The sequence below is a fragment of the Heteronotia binoei genome, chromosome 3 (assembly GCF_032191835.1).
Source record: "Heteronotia binoei isolate CCM8104 ecotype False Entrance Well chromosome 3, APGP_CSIRO_Hbin_v1, whole genome shotgun sequence".
Taxonomy (NCBI): domain Eukaryota; kingdom Metazoa; phylum Chordata; class Lepidosauria; order Squamata; family Gekkonidae; genus Heteronotia; species Heteronotia binoei.
The window spans coordinates 179,775,061-179,800,975 of record NC_083225.1 but is presented as its reverse complement, the minus strand read 5'-3'; the positions used below and the strand labels follow the sequence as shown (position 1 = coordinate 179,800,975).

At 46.9% G+C, this 25,915-nt stretch overlaps 1 protein-coding gene across 2 annotated transcripts in view; it reads right to left on the bottom strand.

The window, feature by feature from the left end:
• GRM5 (glutamate metabotropic receptor 5) overlaps positions 1 to 25,915 on the bottom strand; it is a 389,835-nt gene that overhangs the window by 46,450 nt on the left and 317,470 nt on the right. For both annotated transcript variants that reach the window (XM_060234964.1, XM_060234965.1), the window contains exons 4-6: positions 22,969 to 23,215; positions 17,517 to 17,685; positions 14,517 to 14,643 (exon numbers count right to left, since the gene is read on the bottom strand). In XM_060234964.1, the coding sequence (XP_060090947.1) occupies positions 14,517 to 14,643; positions 17,517 to 17,685; positions 22,969 to 23,215 (543 nt within the window). The remainder of the gene's footprint in view (positions 1 to 14,516; positions 14,644 to 17,516; positions 17,686 to 22,968; positions 23,216 to 25,915) is intronic.

Sequence of the window (25,915 nt, the reverse complement as noted above, 5' to 3'; positions counted from 1 at the left end):
TGGGTTGGGAAATGTCTGGAGCTTTTTGGGGTGGATCCTGGGAAGGGCGGGGCTTGGGGAAAGAGGGACCTCAGCAAGCTATGATGCCATAGAGTCCACCCTCCATAGCAGCCATGTTCTCCAGGAGAACTGATCTCTGTTGTCTGGAGATCAGTTGTAATTCTGGGACATCGCCAGCCCTCACCTGGAGGATAGTAAACAATGATAGGAACTCTAAACGGAGAGAGCCAGTTTGCTGTAGTGGTTAAGTGTGAGGACTCTTATCTGGGAGAACCGGGATTGATTCCCCACTCCTCCACTTGCACCTGCTAGCATGGCCTTGGGTCAGCCATAGCTCTGGCAAAGGTTGTCCTTGAAAGGGTAGCTGCTGTGAGAGCCCTCTCCAGCCCCACCCACCTCCCAGGGTGTCTGTTGTGGGGGAGGAAGGTAAAGGAGATTGTGAGCCGCTCTGAGACTCTTCGGAGTGGAGGGCGGGATATAAATCCAATATCATCATTATCATCATCATAAACAAGAATTTAATAACACTCCACAAAAGGCATCACCTCAAGACTGCAAAAAGCAAGCAGGAATTCAAATGGTCAGAGTTGGAAGGAACCTCTAAGGTCATTTAGTCAAACCCCCTGCACAATGCAGGAAACTCACAAAGATCCCCCACCAGGGTGGAATTCTAGCAGGAGCTCCTTTGCATATTAGGCCACACACTCCGATGTAGGCAATCCTCCGAGAGCTTACAAGGCTCTTTTTTGTAAGCTCTTGAAGGATTGGCTACATCAGGGGGTGTGGCCTAATATGCAAAGGAGCTCCTGCTAGAATTCCACCCCTTCCTCCCCCTAAATTCACACCAACAAGATGGCTGCTGCCACGAGGTCGCACTCGTGGACGACATTCAGGCACTCTCCACGACGGGGACCCAGGTATGCCAACTGCCTCTTCCATCCCCAGACAAGTATCATGTGACTGTGTTCATTGGCGGAAAGCCCTGCAAAATGGAAGTAGACTCGGGGGCAGAGCAGACGGTCATTTCAGCCTGCTTATTTAGGGGGTTATGTCCGGGGGGTGAAGCCCGATTACAACCATCCCCATTCATAGTCCACAATTTCCAAAAGCGGGAGGTTGCAGTCCTGGAAGTAAGCCTAGTCCAGGTTACATACAGGAGGTTCAAGAGCACACTTCCCCTAATCGTAGTGGAAGGGAACCTGAATAGCCTCCTGGGGCGGGCCTGGTTCGAGTCCCTAGGGATACAAGTAACGGGTATCCATCACACCCCCATTCAAAGAGACTTCCAAACCATGTGTGAGGAATTTCCTGATGTGTTCGACGGAACCCTGGGAACATACATAGGGGACCCCATAGCGCTACAGCTAAACCCGAACGTGCAGTCCATACGGCTGAAGGCCAGGTGCATGCCCCCAGCATTGAGATCCAAGACTGAAGAGGAGCTAGACCGCCTTGTGGTTCAAGGGGTCCTAGAATCAGTAGTGAACGCAAAATGGGAAACCCCCATCATCACCCCGATCAAGGCTAATGGCAGCATCCGTATCTGTGCTGATAACAAATGAACAATTACAAATGCACAAGTTCCTCCCAGACCACCCAGTGCATGCCAAGGACATTGCCCACTGCTCCTCGAAGGACAAAACTCTATCTCGAGTTCTAGACTGGGTGTGGAGGGGGTGGCCAGAAGGCTGGGTGGGCTCAGAATTCTCGATATTTGTGTCCCACAGGGACAAACTGTCTGTGCTTAAAGTGTGTCTGTTGTGGGGAAGTAGGGTGGTGGTGCCCCCGGTATTGCGACAGCGAGACCTAATAGCCCTGCACGAGACCCACCCGGGAATTGTGCGCATGAAGGCGCTAGCCCGCAGCTATGTGTGGTGGCCCAGGTTAGACGAAGCAATTGAATCCTGGGGGGCCAGATGTCAGCCATGCCAGGAAACCTGACCAGTGCCACCCTGCACCCCAGCACAATATTGGGAGTCCACTCGCAACCCCTGGACTCGTTTGAACCTCGACTTTGCAGGGCCATTCCAGGGGCAGGTATTCTTCATTATTGTGGACTCCTACTCTAAGTGGGTGGAGGTAGTTCCAGTAGCGTCCACATCCATGCGGGCCAGCGCTAGGGGCCCTCCACAGGGTTTTTGCCATTCAAGGCCTCCCGGATACATTGATATCAGATAATGGGACAGCTTTCACCTCGGCCGAGTTCCAGGATTACTGTGGCTGGAACTTAATAAAACACATAAGGTCGGCCCCCTTTCATCACACCACCAATGGCCAAGCGCGAGTTACGAAGGAAATGCTCCGCCACATCATACATGGAGAGTGGGAAGCCTGCTTAGCCGAGTGCCTCCTGGCACAACATTCCACCCCTAGCATCGCCACTGGCCGCAGTCCAGCCAACCTGCTCATGGGTCGGTGGCTGACTACCCTGCTTGACCGTATGCACCCGACCTACAAGAGGTGCCGGAAGTGGTCCAGGCACCCTGGGGGTTTGACACAGGAGACTTAGTGTTTGCTAAAACTTTGGGGGTGGGCCAGCGTGGATACCAGCATGGGTCTCCAGAGTATTGGGTGCAGTTATGTATGAGATTACATCTGAGGGGGGTTTCACGATGACGCGGCACATTGACCAATTATGGGCACATGAGCCGCCCAGAGGGGAGGGGGACGAGAGCATTGCAAATCTGACAGCCACGCCATCATTCGAGTCGGAGGATGCAGAAAGACCAGCAGCAATGCCCCTGCCGGCATCCGAGACAGCAGAGCAACCAGGACTACCACCTGAATAAGAGACTACGGGGAACCTAGCTCCGCCAGCCAAGATTTCCATGGCACCCAGGGAACCAGAAGCTGCCGCCGCACCCCCTCCCACACCAGCGCTCTGGCAGTCGACACGAGAGCATCGCAGGCCTGTGTACCTGAAAGACTATGTCCACTAGGGGCTTGCGAACTAAGAGGGGGAGGGATGTTATGTATGCGGACTCAAGTGAAGACTTTGGGTGTGCCTACTGGGCTCATTGGAGCATACGGACTGAGCTTGGGGACTTGGGAACAAAGGGCTGCAGGATCCAAATCTCTTCAGCCCTACACCAATCACAAGCCCCCACCGGTTTGAATGACCCAATGATGTGCTAGCACGGGACTCCAGAGATGTATATAAGTTGGGCCGGTAGGCCCCATCCCCAGTCTTGAAATGTAGCTGTATCCTATAGCATGTCTATTAAAGATCTTATGATCACTCAACGGGCGACTCCTCCATGCATAGAACCCACTATATTATAGTCTCAAAGTCCCATATGAGAAGGAGATCATGCAATAGCACTTCTTTTCTTTTCTTCTTAGGGATAAAATCCGCTGCAGACTTTGATGAAATGTCTCTTGGTTGATAAACTCCTGAACATGTTGCCAGCGTTACCTCTCACAACCATTTGAATTTCTGCCTGTTTTTTGCAGTCTTGAGGCAATGCCTTTCATGGAATAATATTCAATTCTTTTTAGAATTCCTATCATGGTTTGCTACACAGTTGGAACTAGTGTTTTAGTTTATACGGTGTGCTGCTTTTGTTCTACTACTCACCTGGAGGACGGCAACCATAGATGCAGTCAACCACCACAAACATACTCAAGAGTCTTCTCTCAGATCTCTCGATTTCTACTTGGCTCTGAAAAAGGGAGCTTCTGCTCTTCAAACCTGTCTCTCAGGTGCTATCTAGGGTTTCCAGCCTTCAGGCCACTTTTACAACTGATCTCCAGCTGGCAGGGATCAGCTCCCCTAGAGAAAATATATCCTTCAAAACCTCACCGGTTGAATGATAATGAACGAACACCCACACAAAGCTCCCCCAGACTGTTTTCTAAAGTCATGTCTCAGAGGTGACTTTAGAAAACACAGTGCCTCTGAGACGTGATTTTAGAAAACAGTCTGGGGGAGCATCGTGTGGGTGTTGGTTCTATTATTTTGCTGTATGGACTTCTTATAAACTGTGCACTAAATGTTCGTTTACACACTTTTTGTGTGAGAGTGATCGTTCAATCGGTGAGGTTTTGAAGGATATATTGTGCTCAATACACCAGTACCTGTGCTATTGTATTACCCCTGGAGAAAATGGCTGCTTTGAAAGGTGGACTTTATGGCATTGTACCTTGCTGAGGCCCCTCCCCTCCCAAATCCCGCCCTCTCCTGGCTCCACTCCCAAAGCCTCCAGGTAATTTTCCAATTAAAGGTGGCAATAAATAAGGATTGCCAGCCTCTGGTGGGGGAGGGCAGAAGGAGGAGGAGGAGGAGCAGCAGAAGAAGATATTGGATTTATATCCAGCCCTATACTCTGAATCTCAGAGTGGTCACAATCTCTTTTTCCTCCCTCCTCCCACAAAAGACACCCTGTGAGGTTGGTGGGGCTAAGAGAGCTCTTACAGTAGCTGCCTTTTCAAGGACAGCTCCTACGAAAGCTATGGCTGACCGAAGGCCATTCCAGCAGGTGCAAGTGGAGGAGTGGGGAATCAAACCTGGTTCTCCCAGATCAGAGTCCATGCACTTAACCACTACACCGAACCGGCTCTCCTGGAATTACAACTGATCTCCAGACTACATAAATATTATTTATTTTAAACATTTATTCAACTGCTCCGGGAGAGAATGGATGCTTTGGAAGGTGGGCTGCCTGGGATTATACCCTACTAGTCCATCCCCCCCCCCAACCCCACTCTCCCAAGCTCCACCTTCAAATCACCAGGTATTTCTGAACCCCGAGTCGGTGACCCTACAATACATAGAATACCGTCCCCCCGAAATATTTTCCGTTATATTAAGATTACCGAACCAATAATTTCTTAAGTAAGCGTTGCTTCAGCCAGATGCCACTTATGCTAATGGGTAGAAACTTGGTGGATTTTTTACATTTTGTTCATGCAAATATAATTTTACAGCACTCCATTTAAAAAAAAAAAATCGAGCAGAAGAAAAGGCAGCCATGCGGCATAGAATACTCTGTAAAAAATAACCCAGCTGACAGCTCGGAGATGGCTGAAGCTGACATACTTCACATATGAAATGGGGATGCTAATTGTGAATTGCGAGGACCGTTAGCTAGATTTTCTCGGCACGTTTTCCAAGGTGATCTGGATTGTCTGGAGTGGAAATCGGAAAGCTGATGCTGAAAACAAGATCTCTCCTTTGACGCTAATGAACGCCTGGACCAGACGAAATGCTGGGAGATGTGTGATAAGATGACTCCTCGGCTTGTTTTTAATAGAAAGAGCAGCCATGCATGTCCCTAATTCAGAATGGGGCTGTAGAGCGTGGGAATCTTAGGGTTGCCAACCTCCAGGTGAGGCAAGAACAAAGCCCAAAGGCATCCACGAAAAACCAGCCTCAAATGTGAAAATATTGTCAAATTTATCAAAATATAAGTGCGATAAACCAGGGGTGGCCAATGATAGCTCTCTAGATGTTTTTTGCCTACAACTCCCATCATGCTGGCTGGGACTGATGGGAGTTGTAGGCAAAAACATCTGGAGAGCTATCGTTGGCCACCCCTGCAATAAACATTTCAAAATTTCACCCGAACCAAAGTCCTTTCTTTTATCACAGAAGTTCACGTTCTTTGCAGTAGAGGTCCGGGAGGGAAATTGGCCAAGCCGTGAAGAAAGAGTCCAACGCTCCAAAACTTCTTTCCACAAACGCTGGTGTAGGGACAATTAGCAGCACAGCGCTAGATCGCAACAGGGAGGCACATATTGCCCTGTTTCATATATTAGCATGTGATCCATGGCTATTCGTTGCCATTTGTAATCTGCAGAATTGTTGAGCTTTTTGCCATGTATGAATGATTTAATGGATTGTTGAAGCTTGTAAAAGTCTCATGTGAAACAGGGCAATATGCGCCTCCCTGTTGCGATCTAGTGCTGTGCTGCTAATTGTCCCCACACCGGCGTTTACGGAAAGAAATTTTGGAGTGTTGGACTCTTTATTCACGGCTTGGCCAGTTTCCCTCCCGGACCTCTACTGCAAAGAACATGAACTTCTGTGATAAAAGAAAGGACTTTGGATTCAGTTGAAATTTTGAAATGTTTATTGCACTTATATTTTGATAAATTTGACAATTTTTTCACATTTGAGGCTGGTTTTTCATGGATGCCTTTGGGCTTTGTTCCTGCTTCTCCTTTCCACATTACTCTTTTGGTTACTGTAGCCTCCAGGTGAGGCCTGGAGATCTCCTGAAATTACAACTGATCTCCACGCTACTGAGATCAGTTACCCTGGAGAAAATGACTTCTTTGGAGGGGGAACTCCATGGCTTTATACCCCATTCTATCTGAGCTTTCAGCATGGTAGTTTTAAATAGTCTCCAAAGGGATCTGACCCTCCTTACCTTTCCTTTCAGTTTCTTCTAAACACGCCCCCTCATTTTGACAGAAGTTACCCTCTCTAAAGTTAAACAGAGAGCCAGTTTGGTGTAGTGGTTAAGTGCACGGACTCTTATCTGAGAGAGCAAGGTTTGATTCCCCACTCCTCCTCTTGCAACTGTTGAAATGGCCTTGGGTTTACCATAGCTATCACAGGAGTTTCCTTGAAAGGGCAGCTGCTGTGAGAGCCCTCTCAGCCCCACCCACCTCACAGGGTTGTGAGGGGAGAAGGTATAGGAGATTGTAAGCCACTCTGAGTCTCTAATTCAGAGAGAAGCGCGGGGTTTAAATCTGCAGTCTTCTTCTATCTCATGGGGCTGTTGATAGCATAAAATGGGGAAGAGGAGGACACCTTAAACTACCATTAGGAGAAAGGTGGGGTAGCAATCAATCAATCAAATAAATAAACAAACAAACAAATAAAAACTGTAGATCAGAAGTCTTGCTGCACATTATCTCCAGGGAGAGAATGTTGAAAGGTTGTAGTAGATTTTCTGGGCTGTATGGCTGTGGTCTTGGCATTGTGAGACCTGATGTTTTGCCAGCAACCATGACCGGCATCTTCATAGGTATAACCCAGAAAACTGGAGTTCTTTTTGGGTCAGAGTGAGAAGAAGATGGTAGGCAAGTAATTTATATCTACTTTATAAGGTAAGCTAGGGCTGAGTCATTATCTTGTAGGATCTTCCCAGGCTGTGACATGCTAATGGAGGAGATTTCCTGAGGAGGTTCTTCTGCATATGAATTGGCTATTGAAATTCTAATCTTAAGAACCTCCTAAGAAAAGCTTCTCCATTAGTATGTCATGGCCTGGGAAGCTTCTACAAAATAATGACTCAGCCCTTCCCCACCTTTCTGAGTAGATGTCTTCTTCTCACTTTGACCCAGAGAGAACTCCATTTTTCTGGGTTATACCTCTGAGGATGCCAGTCACAGATGCTGGAAAAACACCAGGTCTCACAATGCCCAGACCACGGCCCTACAGCCCAGAAAATCTACAACAACTAATGAACGTTGGCCATGAAAGTCTTTGACAACAGTGTTGGAAGGACTTCTTTGTTACCCTCTGCCCACAGATCTATCACCTGTTCCTAGATTAAACACAGATTATGTATTCTGTGCCCTGACCTAGATAGCTTAGGCTAGCCTGATCTCCTCTGATCTTGGTAGTTAAGCAGCATCAGCCCTTGGTTAGTACTTGGAAGTGCAATCACGAAGAAACTCTAGGGTTGCTATGCAGAGGCAGACGATGCCAACCCCCTTCTGAACATCTCTTTTCTTGAAAAGGCTACAGTGTTGCCATAAATCACCTGCAACATGACAGCACACTCACAAAAGTATTGTATGCACATAGTGGGACAAATTTGTAACACAAGGCATGGGGGACTTGTGTGAAAAGGGGAATCGGGATAAAAATCCACATTGCCTCAGTGCAAGCTTTTGTCCTGTTGTGCTCCAGCATCTGACGGAGTGAAGGGAGTGATTTCAACCAATTTTCCCCGCCTTAACTTTAGTCCCCCATGCCTCATGGTTTTTTTGTCCATAAAGTTCCCTGATTCTTCTGATTCCCGACACTGGTGGAAGGCATATGGGGAGGACTAGGGAGAGAACTGCTAATGCCATAGAGAGAAATTGACTAACTGCATTTGCATTAACTTGAGCACTGGTTCCAGATAATTTGGAATAGCTGGTCAGACGAAGGCTGCTATCGAAACACGCTGTGTTTAGCCCAGGAAGCGTGTCGTCATCATATTACAACATCATTACTCTTTACGGAGAGACTTTTCAGCACCTTCAGGAGTGCTTTATTGTGCCAAAGATTATATTCCTTCTTTTGTGGATTCTTTCATTAATATTGTGGATTGTAGAGTCTATGATTGTCCTATGAATCTCCATTGGACGCTTGTATATTAATTGTTGTAATTCTGTATTATTATTCTGAGATATTCATGAATAGTAAATGAATTAATTGCACTAAGTAATTGATAGAAGAAGAAGAAGAAGAAGAACATAGATTTATACCCTGCCCTTTTCTCTGGAACAGTCTCAGAGCGGCTTACAATCTCCTTTCTCTTCTTCCCCCACAACAGACACCCTGTGAGGTGGGTGGGGTTGAGAGGGCTCTTACAGCAGCTGCCCTTTCAAGGACAACTGCTGCGATAGCTCTGGCTAACCCAAGGCCATTCCAGTAGGTGCAAGTGAAGGAGTGAGGAATCAAACCCGGTTCTTGCAGATAAGAGTTCGCACACTTCCCCCTTTTTGAAATCATTCAGCACTTCTAATGTGTTTTTAATAAACTCAAATTGGGCCAGATTAGGTGCATAAATTGATGCTAAGGTTACCTGGGTACCATTTAGCTCACCTTGCACAAACAGATCTCTTCCAGAGTGATCTGCTTTGATTTGCTGGCATTGAAATGGTGTATTCTTTGAGATTAGTATCGCCACACCCCTTACTTAGATGTTCCTTTGGCTTGGAAGGTTTGAGAGAACCAGAAAGACTTCATAAATTGCATAAGTTTAGATTTTTGGTGAGTTTCCTGAGAGTTCGCACACTTAACCACTACACCAAACTGGTTCTCAATCACTAGTTCGATATAGAATTACTAGTGTGATATTTCTGAACATGGTTTTCTCCAGGTTCTCCAGGAAGGGCCTGGTGTTCTCATGGAATTATAACTGGTATCCATACTACAGAGATCATTTCCCTTGGAGGAAATTGCAGCTTCAAAGGGCAACATTTATGGAATCACATCACTGCTGAACTTTCTCTTCCTCCCCCAGACTCCTTGCTCCGAGACTCTGCCCCCATATTTCTAGGAGCTTCACAAGCTGGAGTTGGCAACAGCATAGAAAATGCTGGTAAGGGCCAGATGGACAACTCTTGAGTTTGCAGTTGGACATCCTTTGTGTGTATGTGTGTGTGTGTGTGTGTGAGAGAGAGAGAGAGAGAGAGAGAGAACACAGTCTCTGTGCTTGTTTAGGATTCTTTTCAGAAGTCTTTGTACAGCAACCTGTTTATGGGATGGAGGAAAACTCCACCTCTCTCTCTCTTTTCATTTGCCTGTGCTAGTCATAAGAACATAAGAGAGATAGTATTCCGTGTATCTCTCTCCCACTCTGTGTGCATGCCTGGAAGTCATGGTTGGCTTCTGGAGATCCCTAGAGGGGCTTCAAAGAGGTGGCTTGATATTGCCTGCCTCAGCATCCCAGCTTTGGTATTCCAAGGAGGTCTCCCATCCAAGTACTTATCAGGGTTGGCCCTGCTTAGCTTTTGAGATTTCACAATATCAAGCTTGCCTGGGCTATCCAGGTCAGGGCACCGTTGGACATCCAAATGTCCTTAATTTACATCATTCATTTGGTTGCAGAAGTAGGACTTATGCCATGGGTATTGGGTATGTGCACCCAAAGAACCCACATTTTCTATTTTAGTGTTTCCACAAATACCACAACTTCTAGTGAAGCTGAATTGTGATTAATATCCTGTAAACACATGAATGAGGGAATGCAGTAAGCTATTTTTTTTTAAAGTCACATATTCCTGGCAATATCCCCAGTTGAATCCTGACTCAATTAATCATTCTTGTGGTGCCAAAAAGGAAAAAAAAAGAATAATGAAAAATTAATCTTGACCGCTAAGCGGGGGGGGGGGGGGGGAAGGATGGGATCATATTTTAGATTGGATAAGCCAGACAAAAAATTATTTTTAATTAGCGATCAGAATTCCTGGCTCACAGAAAAAAATGAAGTTCAACTGAGGACCCAGGAAGTGGAAAATATCGAATGATGCCAATGAATAAGTACAGCCCATGGGTAATAACTTGGCTGAGTGGATGTACTTTGGTAAGCAAGGCTGAGTTTACTTTCCACTCAAAAGAGAGAGTTTTAAGAAAGTAATTTGAATTATGCCAAGGAAAGGCTGCGAACAGTGTCCTATGCAGGGATGGAATTCTAGCAGGAGCTCCTTTGCATATTAGGCCACACATCCCTGATGTAGCCAATCCTCTGAGAGCTTACAAAAAAAGAGCCTTGTAAGCACTTGGAGGATTGGCTATTTCAGGGGTGTGTTGCCTAATATGCAAAGGAGCTCCTGCTAAAATTCCACCCTGGCCATATGTAATCAACTCGTAGAAGCAGAACAGACAAGAGGAAAGCAAATAAAATGACTTGACCTGACCACCTCACTAGTTTTGCTGCTAGAAGGAAAAGGAGGAGGAGATTGGATCTATAGCTTGCCCTTTGGTACCCAAAGGAGTCTCAGAGTAGTTTAGAATCTTCTTTCCCTTCCCCTCCCCACAACAGACACCCTGTGAGGTAGATGGAACTGAGAGCTCTGACAAACTGCTCTTTCCAGAACAGTCTCTGACAGAGTTATGACTGACCCAAAGTTACCCCAGCAGGTGCATGTGGAGGAGTGGAGAATTACACCCGGTTCTCCCAGATAAGAGTCTGTGCAGTTAATCACTGTCAAGCATGCTATTTCTGAATGCTGCATTGCCTATGTTCCTCGCATCTACCCTTCCCCCCTCTTTCCCTTTCTCCTTTCTTTTAGTAGTGAATTTCCTGGCATAATAAATCTCACAGACTTAGGCTGTGTCAGTAACCTTGTAATAGTAATGTAAGAAGCCTCTCCCACAGGTTCTCACCAAAAGGTCTTATCAGCATGTTGAGAATGTATGAGAACAGGAGATGTTGCCATTCTGTAGTGACCAAAGTGATAGTTGCTTATAGCCTTTGAACCTTCAATGCAATTTACATCTGTATGTTATTCTTTTGAAGTTATCTGTAACCCTGCCTTTGAAGTAACCTTTAAGATGCTACGCAAAGTAACAACCTGTATTACTTCTAAGGTTTCGTCTCTTGGAGCAAGTCATAGAGTTTCAATAAAATGAGTCTTTGATTTAAAACAGAAACTTGGATTATTTTGAAATATCGATTCTTGACAAACCACTATACCAAACTGGGTCTACAGGTGTGGTTTCTTCAAAGAGACAGGGCCTTGTACTTCATTTCCAACACTGGAGATGAAATTAAGGTCAAACTGGGCACTGGATGCTATGGCAGGGCTCCCCAACCTTTCTGGACTTGTGGGCACCTTTAGAATTCTAACATGGGGTGGTCTGAACCATCACAAATGGTTGCTGTGAGAGGAGGAGACACACACAGTATTAGCCCAAAAGCATGGGGGGAAGGAGTGATTAAAAATACACTGGAAAGAGGAAGAAGAGGGCAAGATGATTTCCATGCACAGCCAATCGGATCTCCAGTGGCAGATGAACCATGCCTGGTCCCACCCACTTTCTAAGAAGAAGAAGGCCACGGATTTATACCCCACCCTTCTCTCTGAATCAGAGACTCAGAGCGGCTTGCAATCTCCTATATCTTCTCCTCCCACAACAGACACCCTGTGAGGTGGGTGGGGCTGAGAGGGCTCTCACATCAGCTGCCCTTTCAAGCACAAACCCTACATGAGCTATGGCTGACCCAAGGCCATTCCAGCAGCTGCAAGTGGAGGAGTGGGGAATCAAATGTGGTTCTGCCAGATAAGAGTCTGCACACTTAACCACTACACCAAACTGGCTCAGAGTAGTTTACAATCTCCTTTACCTTCCCCTCCCACAACAGACACGCTGTGAGGTAGGCAGGACTGAAAGCTCTGACAGAAACTGCTCTTTCCAGAACAGCCTCTGACAGAGTTATGACTGACCCAAAGTCACTCCAGCAGGTGCATGTGGAGGAGTGGGGAATCCCAGGACTTAGGGTCTTGTAAACCAAGGGGAGTGGTGAAATTTGGCGGTAACCCATGAAGTCAATAGCGACATCTCTGCATAAACATGTCCCTCAAATAAACCCCCTTCCATAGGCATTTTGGTGTGAGCACAGCAATGAAACATAATGCGTCTAAAACAGTTAAAGCCAGTCTCAATGAATGCCATTTAGACTTCTTTCAATGTTCTAAAGCAGGGGTCCTCAAACTACGGCCCGCGGGCCAGATGCGGCCCGCTGAGGACGTTTATGCGGCCCGCCGGGTTATGGCAAAATCAGACCGGAAGTGACGTTCGACCTAAACTCACGTTAGCAACGCATACTTCCGGCACTGGGCTGAGGCGATGGAGACAGAGTGTGAGGTGATACCGAGGTGAGGTGAGTTCCCAGGCCAGGGTGTGTGGTGTGGGGAAGGGAGAGAGATGCAGAAGACGGAGAACTCACGGCCCGTGGCCTTGTACAGTAACGGCAGTCTGGCCCTCCAACAGTCTGAGGGACAGTGAACTGGCCCCCTATTTAAAAAGTTTGAGGACCCCTGTTCTAAAGCATAGGTAGCATCAACAGAAATCTTATCAGTCTTAAAATGCCTGGCAAAAAAGTATAATTCAGCAGCAAGGTAATCAAAACAGGAAGATCCAGATGACTCTGGATATTTCATTACTGTAATTATTTGCGTCCTGGCTTTTTCTCTCTGAACAGAAAAAATATTGGAGGTGGGTGATTCCAATAGCACAATGTACAGCACCGGGCGGGGGGGGGTGAGGGGGGGTCAGAATTAAGCGAGTAACTCTAAAGATTGTTTCATTTGAACACACAAAGCCGCCTTATGCTGAATCAGACCACTGGTCCATCAAAGTCAGTATTGTCTGCTCGGACTGGCAGCAGCTCTCCAGGGTCTCAGGTCAAGGTCTTTCACATCACCTCCCACCTGATACTAAACTGGAGATGCCAAGGTTTGAACCTGGGACCTTTTGTCCAATAAGCAGATGCTCTACCGCTGAGCCACGCCCCACCCCACACCGCTGAAGGCACAGTGAAAAAACTGATTTTTTTTACTGTACTCTGAAAAGTGAGGAGAGGAGACGGTTTCCAAGGACAGGGGCTTTCAAGGTTTGAGTTTCAGAGGGGTAGCCCTGTTGGCCTGAAATATAACAGCCAGATTAACATAAGAACGTAAGAGAAGCCATGTTGGATCAGGCCAATGGCTCATCCAGTCCAACACTCTGTGTCACATAAGAACGTAAGAGAAGCCATGTTGGATCAGGCCAATGGTCCATCCAGTCCAACACTCCGTGTCACAGAAGAACGTAAGAGAAGCCCTGTTGGATCAGGCCAATGGCCCATCCAGTCCAACACTCTGTGTCACAAAAGTGGCAAAAAGAACCCAAACCCAAGTGCCATCAAGAGGTCCACCAGTGGGGCTAGAAGCCCTTCCACTGTGCCCTCCTCCTCAAGCACCAGAATACAGAGCATCACTGCCCCAGAGAGTTCCAATGATAAGCTGTGGCTAACAGCCATTGATGGACCTCTGCTCCATATGCTTATTCATTCCCCTCTTGAAGCTGTCTATGCTTGTAGCCCCTGCCACCTCCTGTGGCAGTGAATTCCACATGTTAATCACCCTTTGGGTGAAGAAGTACTTCCTTTTATCCATTCTAACCTGACTGCTCAGCAATTTCTTTGAATGCCCATGAGTTCTTGTATTGTGAGAAAGGGAGAAAAGTACTTCTTTCTCTACCTTCTCTGTCCCATGCATAATCTTGTAAACCTCGATCATGTCACCCCACAGTCGATGTTTCTCTAAGCTAAAGAGCCCCAAGCGTTTTAGCCTTTCTTCATAAGGAAAGTCCAGTAGACCTCAGAGCAAGAGCCCCATGGCGCAGCTGCAGTATTGTAGTCCAAGCTTTACTCACAACCTGAGTTCAATCCCGGCAGAAGCTGGATTCAGGTAGCTGGCTGAAGGTTGACTCAGCCTTCCATCCTTCCGAGGCCAGTAAAATGAGTACTCAGCTTGCTGGGGGTAAAGTGCAGATGACTGGGGAAGGCCATGGCAAACCACTCCATGACAAAAAGTCTGCCTAGAAGACGTCATGATGTGATGTCACCCCATGGGTCAATAATGGTGCTTGCACAGGGGACTATCTTTACCTTTTAGACCTTAGAGACCACCAAGAGTTGGGAAGTATAAGCATTCATAAGTCAAAGATTCCTTCATCAGATATCAAGATTTGAGTGTGATCTCTGTGCGGGCTTGACCTTGGCGCCTCTCATGTTGGAAAGTAAGGGCTGTCTCAAGGGCCACGGACACAATATCATTCAGAGACAGGATCAGAATGAGCCTACCTGTGAGGTCCTCGGTGGGCCAGGATCCCAGCTCGCACGCCTTGCATGTGTATTCATCAAAGACAAATTCATTCTCTTTGCATCGCGTACAGGTCCAGCAGCAGCTGACTTCACCTTTGCGGATAACCTAGCAGGGACATGGGATCACACACACACACACACACACACACACACACACAAAAGTGATGTTGGTTTGCATTTCTATATTTTCAAAGGGAATAAAATTCAATGGAAGGTTTCCAAGTGATCCCCGGCACGGCTCTTTAAAAAGTTACTCGGTTCAACAGCCAGCTAACACAGAACAACAGAGCTAGTAAGGAACCACCTAACCAATTCTGAATGGAACATATGAACATATGAAGCTGCCTTATCCTGAATCAGACCTTTGGTCCATCAAATTCAATATTGTCTTCTCAGACTGGTAGCAGCTCTCCAGGGTCTCAAGCTGAAGTTTTTTCACACCTATTTGAGAAAACTTGCAAATTGCAAAGTTTCCACTTAATATGACTGCATTTAGAGGGTTTGTTTATTTTTTTTGTAGCAGGAACTGCTTTGCTTATTAGGCCATACACCCCTGATGTAGCCAATCCTACGAGAGAAGAAGAAGAAGAAGAAGAAGAAGAAGAAGAAGAAGAAGAAGAAGAAGAAGAAGAAGAAGAAGAAGAAGAAGATGATGACGACATTGGATTTATATCCTGCCCTATGTTCTGCATCTCAGAGTGGTCACAATCTCTTTTTCTTCCTCCCCCACAACAGACACCCTGTGAGGTGAGTGAGGCTGAGAGGGCTCTCACAGTAGCTGCCCTTTCAAGGACAATTTCCACCAGAGCTATGGCTGACCCAAGGCCATTCCAGCAGGTGCAAGTGGAGGAGTGGGGAATCAAACCCGGTTCTCGCAGATTAGAGTCCGCGCACTTTACCATTACATGACAGCTTACAGGGCTCATCTTATAGGGCCTATTGTAAGCTCTTGGATGATTGGCTACATCAGGAAGGTGTAGCCTAATATGCAAAGGAGTTCCTATTACAATAAAAAAAGCCCTGACTCCATTTTTTTAATATATAATTCACACTAGACAGGCTTTGACTCATGGATACTGTGAATCCATTCACCCCAAACAACCAAAGTTGTTCATGGGCCACTCCAAGTTCCCATGCAGTCAGTCAAATAATGAGACAATGAGCTGACATTATTGCCAGCCCTGACTTGAATAGCCCAGGCAAGCCTTGAACTCATCCAATTGTGGAAGTTAAGCAGGGGTGGCTCTGGCTGGTACTTGAGATGGGAGACCTCCAAGGGCTCAGGTCAGAGCAAGGCAGGTGCAAGTTCCTGCAGTGAGTGACTCAGCATGCCTAGGCCAGGGGTGTCAAGCTCATTTGTTATGAGGGCCGGATCTGACATAAATGAGACCTTGTTGGGCCGGGCCATGTGTGTACCTATTTAAGATTAGGTAGCAGAGGTATAAACTTTTTTTAAAGGACGCAAACATGACTAAAGATTTAAAATAAAACTTAAAATAAAACATGCTTGAAACGTTAGTGGTTGTTGGTCTTAAAGGTGCTTTCTTTGTATTTCTCCTGCGAGAGCCAGGGACCTGGGCAAAGGAAGCTCTGGCTCTTTCCCTCCGTCCCTAGGGGAACCGGGATGGGGAGGAGCCTCAACCAATGGAGAAAATTGAGGTTTTACTCTGTAGCTCTTGTGCAATTGAACAAGCCTTGCAAAGCAAGTTGAGATGCAGAAGGAAGCAAGAGGGAGGGAGAAGGAAGCGGACAAGAGCCAGTTGCTCGGGGGCTTGATAGGAGCCCTCCAGGGCCTCATTCGGCCCCTGGGCTGCATGTTTGACACCCCTGGCCTAGACATTGGCTATATCACTTTAAGTTAAGACAAAAAAGGCATCCCTCGAATGGGATGCCTCTCTTTGTCTTAACCTGAGAGCTGCCCTCTGACCCTTCCTCTCTCTCCTCTTTGTCGTCTCACTCGTGTCACATGGTCTTCCACGGAGACACATGTCTCTGCAGGTCTCTCCTGTAGACACAATGCCCTCATACTCCCACACACATGATGTTGGACAAGCTGGTCATTTGCCATAAAGTACTCTTTCGATTAGGCTTCTCTCTCTCCTTTCGACTGCAGGCTGAATGTGAACTGGATCTACTTGAAGAAATGTTAAGTTTAACTTTTTGCAACATACTTCTGGGGAGATTTATTTACTGCGCTCAAGGTCATGCTTCTATGACTGGGCAATAATCTGCTATTATAACCAAACAGTTCAATACAGGGCAGGGCAGGCAAACCTATGGCTGTTGTGGTTACCGCCAGGGGTGGAATTCTAGCAGGAGCTCCTTGGCATATTAGGCCACACCCCCTGAGGTAGCCAATCCTCCAAGAGCTTACAAGACTCTTTTTTGTAAGCTCTTGGAGGATTGGCTACATCAGGGGTGCATGGCCTAATATGCAAAGCAGCTCCTGCTGGAATTCCACCCCTGGTTACCGCTAGCCAGATCTGAGCTGAACGGTTCCGAAGGGCTGCTCGTCTTGGCTTTCTATTGAGACGTCCTGATCTGCCCTGTTATTGGCAAGGCAACCTTTGTAACAAGGCTGTCTCTTTCCCAGGCGAATGGGGCACTCATTGCTCAAATATGAATGATTGAAGGGGGGGTGGGGGTGGAGGGAAACTGTGTGGCTGTTGGCCTCGTTTCCAGATTTATCTTGATGGATGCATGCACAGTTTCCAACCCTGGATACAAGTGATTTAAAAAAGAGAGAGAGAGACATTGCTGAGGGCAATTGCAGGGGGGGGGGATTTCAATGGAAAGGAGTTGCGATTGCTTCACCTAAGCAGTCTTACCGCTTGCAGCCGGAGCATGCAGAACTTTTTAATTAAAGCTCTCCTTCCACATCAGCTAACAGACCCAACATCCAGTTCCAAAGACCCTCCCTTCCCGATGCTGGATCATTGGGACATGACTCGCATAGCAATCGACGAGCCGCTTCTTTACCTTGATCTCGCCTTTCTCACAAGGGTCACTGCAGACGGAGCGAATGATGGCGCTTTTCTTTGACCAGACCTCGTCGTCGTCCATTTTGAGCTCCCCGTTGTCCCAGCTGCCAACGTTGATATAGTCGAAATAATCCTTCCCCATCTTCTTGAAATTCATGATCTCATACCTGTCAAGGAAAGACAGTAATCCCTCAGTGGAGTTAGAGAGAGAGAGAGTGCTATTGACATTTGCGACTGAGGACAACCTGGTTGCGAGAAAAATGTACAGTTACTCAATAAGATAAGGCTACAAATGGGGCTGGTTCTCGATTTAAATCACCCAAGCCGTCACATGGGAGAACACTGTTAGAAGGGCGCTGACATACCGCTGGGCTCAAATTATTCCATGGTTGCACATGACCACATGAAGCTGCATTATATTACAACAGGCCACTGGCCTACCTAAGTTGATATTGTCCCCTCTGACTGGCGGCAACTGACAACGGTCTCCAGTGCCACCAACTACCTGATCCTTTTAGCTAATGGTAGGGTTGCCAAGTTCAAGAGAAGGAAAACTCTAACATCAAACCCGGGCAGATAGAGCTCGTTAATGTAACACCTACCACCTGGAGGACTCGCTGCCGGCGTCCTGGCTTACTGGGCCATGGCAGATGACCCCAAGGTGAAAGGGTGGAGCCAGTACCGCGCACACTGTGCTTCACCTAAAAATTCCTCTGCGCAGGCCTGAAGGGCATATCCACATCCACAACAAAGCAGTTGTGATGACAACCCTCATCTACGGCTCCGAATCGTGGGTTTTATACCGTCATCACCTGCGACTCCTTGAGCAATTTCATCAGCACTCTCTTCGCACCATCCTCAACATCCACTGAAGTGACTTTGTGACCAACACTGAAGCCCTCAAGAGGGCGGAGGTTACAAGCATCGAAGCACTGCTGTTGAAGATGCAGCTGCGCTGGGCAGGGCATATTTCTAGGATGGAAAACCACCGCCTTCCCAAGATTGCTCTGTATGGTGAACTTTCCACCAGCCATCGAAATAGAGGGGCACCAAAGAAGAGGTACAAGGACTCCTTGAAGAAATCCCTTGGCACCTGTCGCATCAACCATCACCAGTGGTCTGACCTAGCCTCAGATCACAAAGCATGGAGGCACACCATCCACCAGGCTGTCTCTTCCTTTGAGAACGCACGCATAGCTGGTCTTGAGGACAAAAGGAGATTGAGGAAGAATCGCACTGCTACAGCACCAACCCCAAATCAGACTTTTCCCTGCAGCCACTGTGGCCGGATCTGCCTGTCCCGCATTGGTCTTGTCAGCCACCAGCGAGCCTGCAGCAGACGTGGACTACTGCACCCTTCTTAAATCTTCGTTCGCGAAGTCAAGCCGAGAGATAGGGTTGCCAAGTCTTACCTTGGTCTTGGCAGGGGAATATGTTCATGCACACGAAAAGTGTGTGTGGCACAATGCCATCACCGGGAAGTGATGTCATTGCACGGGGCAAGTCAAGCCAGGGGTGCTCTAGAATCCGGGTAAAACTTTATGGTACCAGAGTGTTTTTAGCCAAATTCTACAACATCCCTGGCATGATGATGTCACTTCTGGGTGGAATCATAGTGTTGGACATGTTGTGTGCCAACTGAGCTCTTTAGGGGCAGGGATCCCCCTGCCGGCCAGCTCCCTACCGATGGATTGGGGCCCCCAAACTGGGGGAACTCCCAACCCCAGCAGGAGCTTAGCAGCCCTAGCTAGTGGAGATTGAACCTAGAACATTCTCCATGCAAAGCAGATGCTCTATCACTGATAGGGTGGCCAGCCTCTTGGTAGTGGCTGGAGATCTCCTGGGATTACAAGCAATCTCCATGTGATAGAGTTCAGTACATTCAGAGAAAATGGCAGCTTTGGAAGATGAGCTCTATGGAATTGTACCCCATTGGAATCCTCCCTCCCCAAACCCTGTGCTTCTTAGGCTCCATCCCTAAAATCTCCAGGTATTTCCTAACCCAGAGCTGGCAACTCTATCCATTGAGCCACGCCCCCTCCTCTTAAGGAAAACACATGAAACTGACTTATATTGAGTCAAACTGTTGTTTTATCAAGGTCAATATTGTCTGGTCTGATTGGCAATGGTTCTAGGTCTCAGGCTGAGGTCTCCTTCCACATCAGCTAACAGCCCCAACATCCAGTTATCACCTACTACCTGAGCCTTTAGAGAAGAGATACAAGGGATTGAAAATAGGATCTTCTGCATGCAAAGCTGTTCCTGTCACTGAATCATGGACCATCCTCTTAATGAGAACATATCAAACTGCATTAGGCCACTGTTCTATCAAGGCCAATGCTGTCTACCCTCAACTGTCTCAGGTGAAGGTCTTTCACATCACCTGCTATCTCATCCTTTTAACTGGAGACACCAAGGATCAAACCAGAGAACTTCTGCATACAAAGCAGTTGTTCTACCACTGAGCTATGGCTCCAGACTCTTTCATCTCTGACAATGAGTATAGCACAAATGTCTTGGTTCTAAGGCATTGTGATTTCTCACCTCCACAGATGCATAATTTTGTCTTATAAGTTGTGGAGACTGCGGGCATTTAAAAGGCTTTGTTAACCAGTAATTTCAAATAATTAAAATTTCAAATAATTGTGGATTAAGTGACTGTCAAGCCTGTGGTTTGCTGGCTCAAAGTACAACTGCACAAGGTAGGAATTAATTTAAGAACAAAAGAGAAGCCATGTTGGATCAGGCCAATGACCCATCCAGTCCAACACTCTGTGTCACACAGTGGTCAAAAAACCCAAGTGCCATCAGGAGGTCCACCAGTGAGGCCAGGACATTAGAAGCCCTCCCACTGTGCCCCCCTCCAAGTACCAAGAATACAGAGCATCACTGCCCCAGACATAAGAACCTAAGAGAAACCATGTTGGATCAGGCCAATGGCCCATCCAGTTCAACATTCTGTGTCGCACAGTGGCAAAAAAACCCACAAATGCCATCAGTGGGGCCAGGACACTAGAAGCCCTCCCAATATTTCCCCCCTCAAGCACCATAAATACAGAGCATCACTGCCCCAGACAGAGAGTTCCAACAATATGCTGTGGCTAATATACTCCATATGTTTATCCAATCCCCTCTTGAAGCTATCTACACTTGTATCCGCCATCATCTCCTGTGACAGTGAATTCCTTTTCCCCTAAAAGCCACCCCTTGAAAATGATGAAGCAACAAGCAGAGCTGAAATCCTAAGTTTATTTGCTACAGCCCAGAAAAAAAAAAATGCAACTATCTCACATGGCCTAAAATATCATTTTCATATTGGGGATGATATGAAAGAGGTGAGATCTTTCCAGGATGTTCACCAGGGAGGCAACGGGAGGCAGAGGTGAGAACAGCATTGATTTGACTGCCTGCCAAAGAAAATTCTTAAAGCTTTTTGATGTTCTCATAAGGTGATCTAAAGGATATCTTGACAGGCATTCTCTGTTTAACTTGCTAAGTCATATTCCAAATCTGAAATGAATGTAAGCTTCTCTATAAACTCTGGGGAAGTCTTCTAGCCCTTTCCACATATGCCCACCTGAATGGTTAAATAGCAGCTCACTGCTTGGTCATTTATGCTGCATTGTGGGGTGGGGGAGATAAGTAAATGCATACACCCGCCTTGGTCTGATGTTGCCTGAGAGCCAGTTTGGTGTAGTGGTTAAGTGCGTAGACTCTTATCTGGGACAACCCGGTTTGATTCCCCACTCCTCCACCTCTAGCTGCTGGAATGGCCTTGGGTCAGCCATAACTCTTGTGGAGTTGTCCTTGAAAGGGCAGCTTCTGGGAGAGCTCTCTCAGCCCCACCCACCTCACAGGGTGTCTGTTGTGGGGGCAAGAAGGTAAAGGAGATTGTAAGCCACTTTGAGATTCTGAGATTCAGAGTGAAGGGCGGGGTATAAATCTAATATATTCTTCTTTTTGCCATCAATTCTTAGGTCTTCTTCAGGTGCATCTACCTAAAATCTTTTCAATGGCAGCAGTTGAGATTAAACCTGGGGCTGTGGTTATGTGAGGTATATGCCCTGAGCTGGATAGTCCAGGCTAGCCTGATCTCATCAGATTTTTGGAAGCTAAGCAGGTTCAGTCCTGGCTGGTATTTGGATGGGAGACCTCTAAGGAGTTGTGATGCAAAGGCAGGCAATGGCAAAACCACCTTTGAATGCCTCTTGCCTTGAAAACCCTACAGGGTCACCGCAAATCGGCTGTGACTTGATGGCATTTTCCTTCACCAAGCACTGTCACGGAGCCATATCCCTCCCACCAGGGGTGGAATTCTAGCAGGAACTCCTTTGCATATTAGGCCACACACCTCTGATGTAGCCAATCCTCCAAGAGCTTACAAAAAAGAGCCTTGCAAGCTCTTGGAGGATTGGCTACATCAGGGGTGTGTGGCCCAATATGCAAAGAAGCTCCTGCTGGAATTCCACCCCTGCCTCCCATCATTAAAACAGCTTCAAAACAGAACAGCAAGACTGCCCATGTAGGTTATCCTATGCGTGGTCTCTGAGCACAGGAAAGCCAACATTCAGAAGAGACTGGTTCTTTGGAATCTGTCCTAAATATTTGGTGTAAGTAATATTAACACAATGCATGGAAGATTAATTGACTATGAGCCAGTTTGGATATCATCTCCCTCAAATTCTATCCACTGCGTGGAAGGGAAATGAGATCACCCTTTTTTCCCTGGCCACACGAAGCACGTGCCCCACTACCAAGACTGACAGATGTTCATAGTCAGGTTCACCATTTAAATTTTGTATATGTTCATAAAAGGGATAGTTAAATTGTAATTTCAAAGCAGGCGACTTGGGTAGTAGTGACCATGTGATTTTGGGAGATGGTTTGCACCTCACAAAGGTAGGGGGGAAGAAGAAGAAGAAGAAGGTCTATCCTGCCTTCTACTACCTGAAGGAGTCTCAGAGTGACTTACATTCACCTTCCCTTCCTCTGCCCACAACAAACACCCTGAGAGGTAGGTGGGGCTGGGAGAGCTCTTTCAAAAACTACTTCAGTTGGAAGAAGGGTTTGTCAGGCTGAAGGAAGGCTTCCAGCTCTGCTGAGGAGAGTGGCTAGATCTACTTTTTTTTCAGAGGTGGAATTCTAGCAGGAGCTCCTTTGCATCTTAGGCCACACACCCCTGATGTAGCCAATCCTCCAAGAGCTTACAAGGCTCTTTTTTGTAAGCTCTTGGAGGATTGGCTACATCAGGGCTGTGTGGCCTAAGATGCAAAGGAGCTCCTGCTAGAATTCCAGCCCTTCTTTTTTTTTTAAAAAAAAGCAAATTAAAATACTGTAGATTAAGTATTAGCACCAAAGAAAGGAATTATCATCTTGAAGGCCTATAATTAGCACTTTGAGCAACAAGCGGAAAATTCGATATTGTCTGGATTGAGGAATATTTACAGTACCGTCCCGGCGAATCTCCATTCTCATCGAACGTGATCATGTCCCCAGAAACTCCAGTGAAGTTGGCCCTCATCAGAGAATCCAGGAGTTTCCGTCCATCGATGGGCTTCATGGCGTCACAAAGACCCGCGTAGCCTGGGCACAAGATCGTCTGCATATTATGGAGTCCGTAGGCCATGGAGTAGATTGCGTTTATCACAAAACCCATCTTCGAATCTTGCACATGTTGCGTTCTCAAGGTCAGATTATCTGTTGAGAAACATTGCACACGGTAATGAATAATGTTTTCAGTCACCAATGAACTTGAGCATGCATCCTTGGTATATTTAGGTAACGCTGCAGGTCCACTTGGATTCCGGAAGCAAACATGAACTCTGAGATCAGGTTGTCAACAAGAGGCACCAGTCTTTTCAGGAGCCATCCCACCCGTTTTGTTGCTAAATCGCTACAAACCAAGTTGCTGGCATCTCAACAAAGATGTCAGTTTAAAAAGAACAGTTGGAAGAAAATGTTCCCTGGCATAGTTGCCCGAACGAACCACGAAATTTCCCTGCAACCGAAAATATTGCCATGACGACCATATATTGTGAGATTGCCCAAGTAGCATGCCAACCACAAAGCGTGGGGGGATGTGTATGTTGGAAGCTGCATTGTGCTACAGCGCGAAGCACAAATAGTTTCTGTTCAAACCTGCGGGAGCTCTCTGTACGCAAGGACCTTCCAGGGCAGTGGCCTTTATAAGTCATTCAAAATGGAACTCACCCACGCCTTCTGCTGGAAGTTAATGAGTAGTGTTCTGTTGGAAAGGAAGGTGTTGGAAGGGGGAGGGCATGATTCTACCCAAAGGAGCTATTCATACACACCAGTGATTTTGAAGGGGGGTGTATCATTTTATGTAACCCTGCAGCAGTCTGCATAGCGTTCCTTACTGCAGTAGTTCTGCAAAATTTTATTTATTTTATTTATTTATTTATTTGGGATTTATATCCCGCCCTTCCCACGAATGGCTCAGGAAATTTCTCTTTCCAAGATCCAATAGAGCGAGGGCCCTCTCGATTACAGCTCCCTACTGGTGGAATCAACTATCAGAGGAAGCGAGGGCCTTGCAGGACCTTGCCCAGTTCAGCAAGGCCTGTAAGACCACTCTCTCATCAAATGTGATCGTGTCCCCAGAAACTCCAGTGAAGTTGGTCCTCATCAGAGAATCCAGGAGTTTGGATCCAGGAGAATCTAGCCAGTTTGGTGTGGTGGTTAAGTGAGCGGACTCTTATCTGGGAGAACCGGGTTTGATTCCCCACTCCTCCACTTGCACCTGCTAGCATGGCCTTGGGTCAGCAATAGCTCTGGCAGAGGTTGTCCTTGAAAGGGCAGCTGCTGTGAGAGCCCTCTCCAGCCCCACTCACCTCACAGGGTGTCTGTTGTGGGGGAGGAAGGTAAAGGAGATTGTGAGCCGCTCTGAGACTCTTCGGAGTGGAGGGTGGGATATAAATCCAATATCTTCATCTACCTCACAGGGTGTCTGTTGTGGGGGAGGAAGGAGATTGTGAACGGCTCTGAGACTCTTCGGAGTGGAGGGCGGGATATAAATCCAGTATCTTCATCTACCTCACAGGGTGTCTGTTGTGGGGGAGGAAAGGAAAGGAGATTGTGAGTCGCTCTGAGACTCTTCGTAGTGGAGGGCGGGATATAAATCCAATATCTTCTTCTTCTCTCCCGGTTGGCTTTCAACTAACGCTGAGCCTTGTATCATAGGGAAATTGCAGGAATACTGTCGCCATTGAAATTATATAACATCAAAGAGATTAGCACAAAATTATTCTGACCGTTTTAATTATTGAATGTGTAATTTTATAATATGTATGGATTTTTAATTGTTTGTTGTGGTTTTATACCGTGAGCCGCCCTGAGCCTGTTTCGGCGGGGAGGGCGGGATATAAATCGAATCAAATAATAATAATAATAAAAATAAAATAAAAAAAGATTGCATTCAACGTTGGTCCATCAGCCTGAACTTCTGCCCCAGAAATCCTATGCATTTTTGAGGAGACAGGGGCATCTTTTTAAAGGTATATGCTCTCTATGCGGGACTTTAGCTAGGTTTAGGGTTGCCAAGTCCAATTCAAGAAATATCTGGGGACTTTGGGGGTGCAGCCAGGAGACTTCAGGGGTGGAGCCAGGAGGCATTGGGGGTGGAGCCAGGAGCAAGGTTGTGACAAGCATAATTGAACTCCAAAGAGAGTTCTGGCCATCACATTTAAGTGCCTTCCCTCCACTGGAAATAATGAAGGATAGGGGCACCTTCTTTGGGGGCTCATAGAATTGGACCCCCTGGTCCGATCTTTTTGAAACTTGTAGGGTGCTTTGTGGAGAGGCACCGGATGCTATGCTGAAAATATGGTGCCTCTACCTCAAAAAACAGGCTCCCAGAGCCTCAGATAGCCACAGATCAATTCTACATTATACCCTATGGGAATCGGTCTTCATAGGGAATAATGGAGTGTTCAGCAGACATTTCCCTCCTCCCCCCTCCCCGCTTTCTGATGATCCTGAAGCGGGGGAAGGGCCTCCAAACCGGGGGATTCCCTGCCCCCACCTGGGGATTGGCAACCCTAGCTAGATTTCCAGGGTCTGAGTGAGGCAGAGCTGCAGAGAGCCACCATGGCCCTCTGGACGAAGATTCTAACAGGGCCTCCCATATGACCCTGATTCAAACCAAGGCTTTTTGTATAGCAGGAACTCCCTTTGCATATCAGGCCACCCCCCCCCCATTATAGCCAATCCTCTAAGAGCTTAAAAGGTAAAAAGGTAGTCCCCTGTGCAAGCACCAGTCGTTTCTGGCTGTGCTTTCCCCAGTAATCTACACTTTACCCCCAGCAGGCTGGGTACTCATTTTACCGACCTCGGAAGGATGGAAGGCTGAGTCAGCCTTGAGCAGGCTCTTGTTTACAG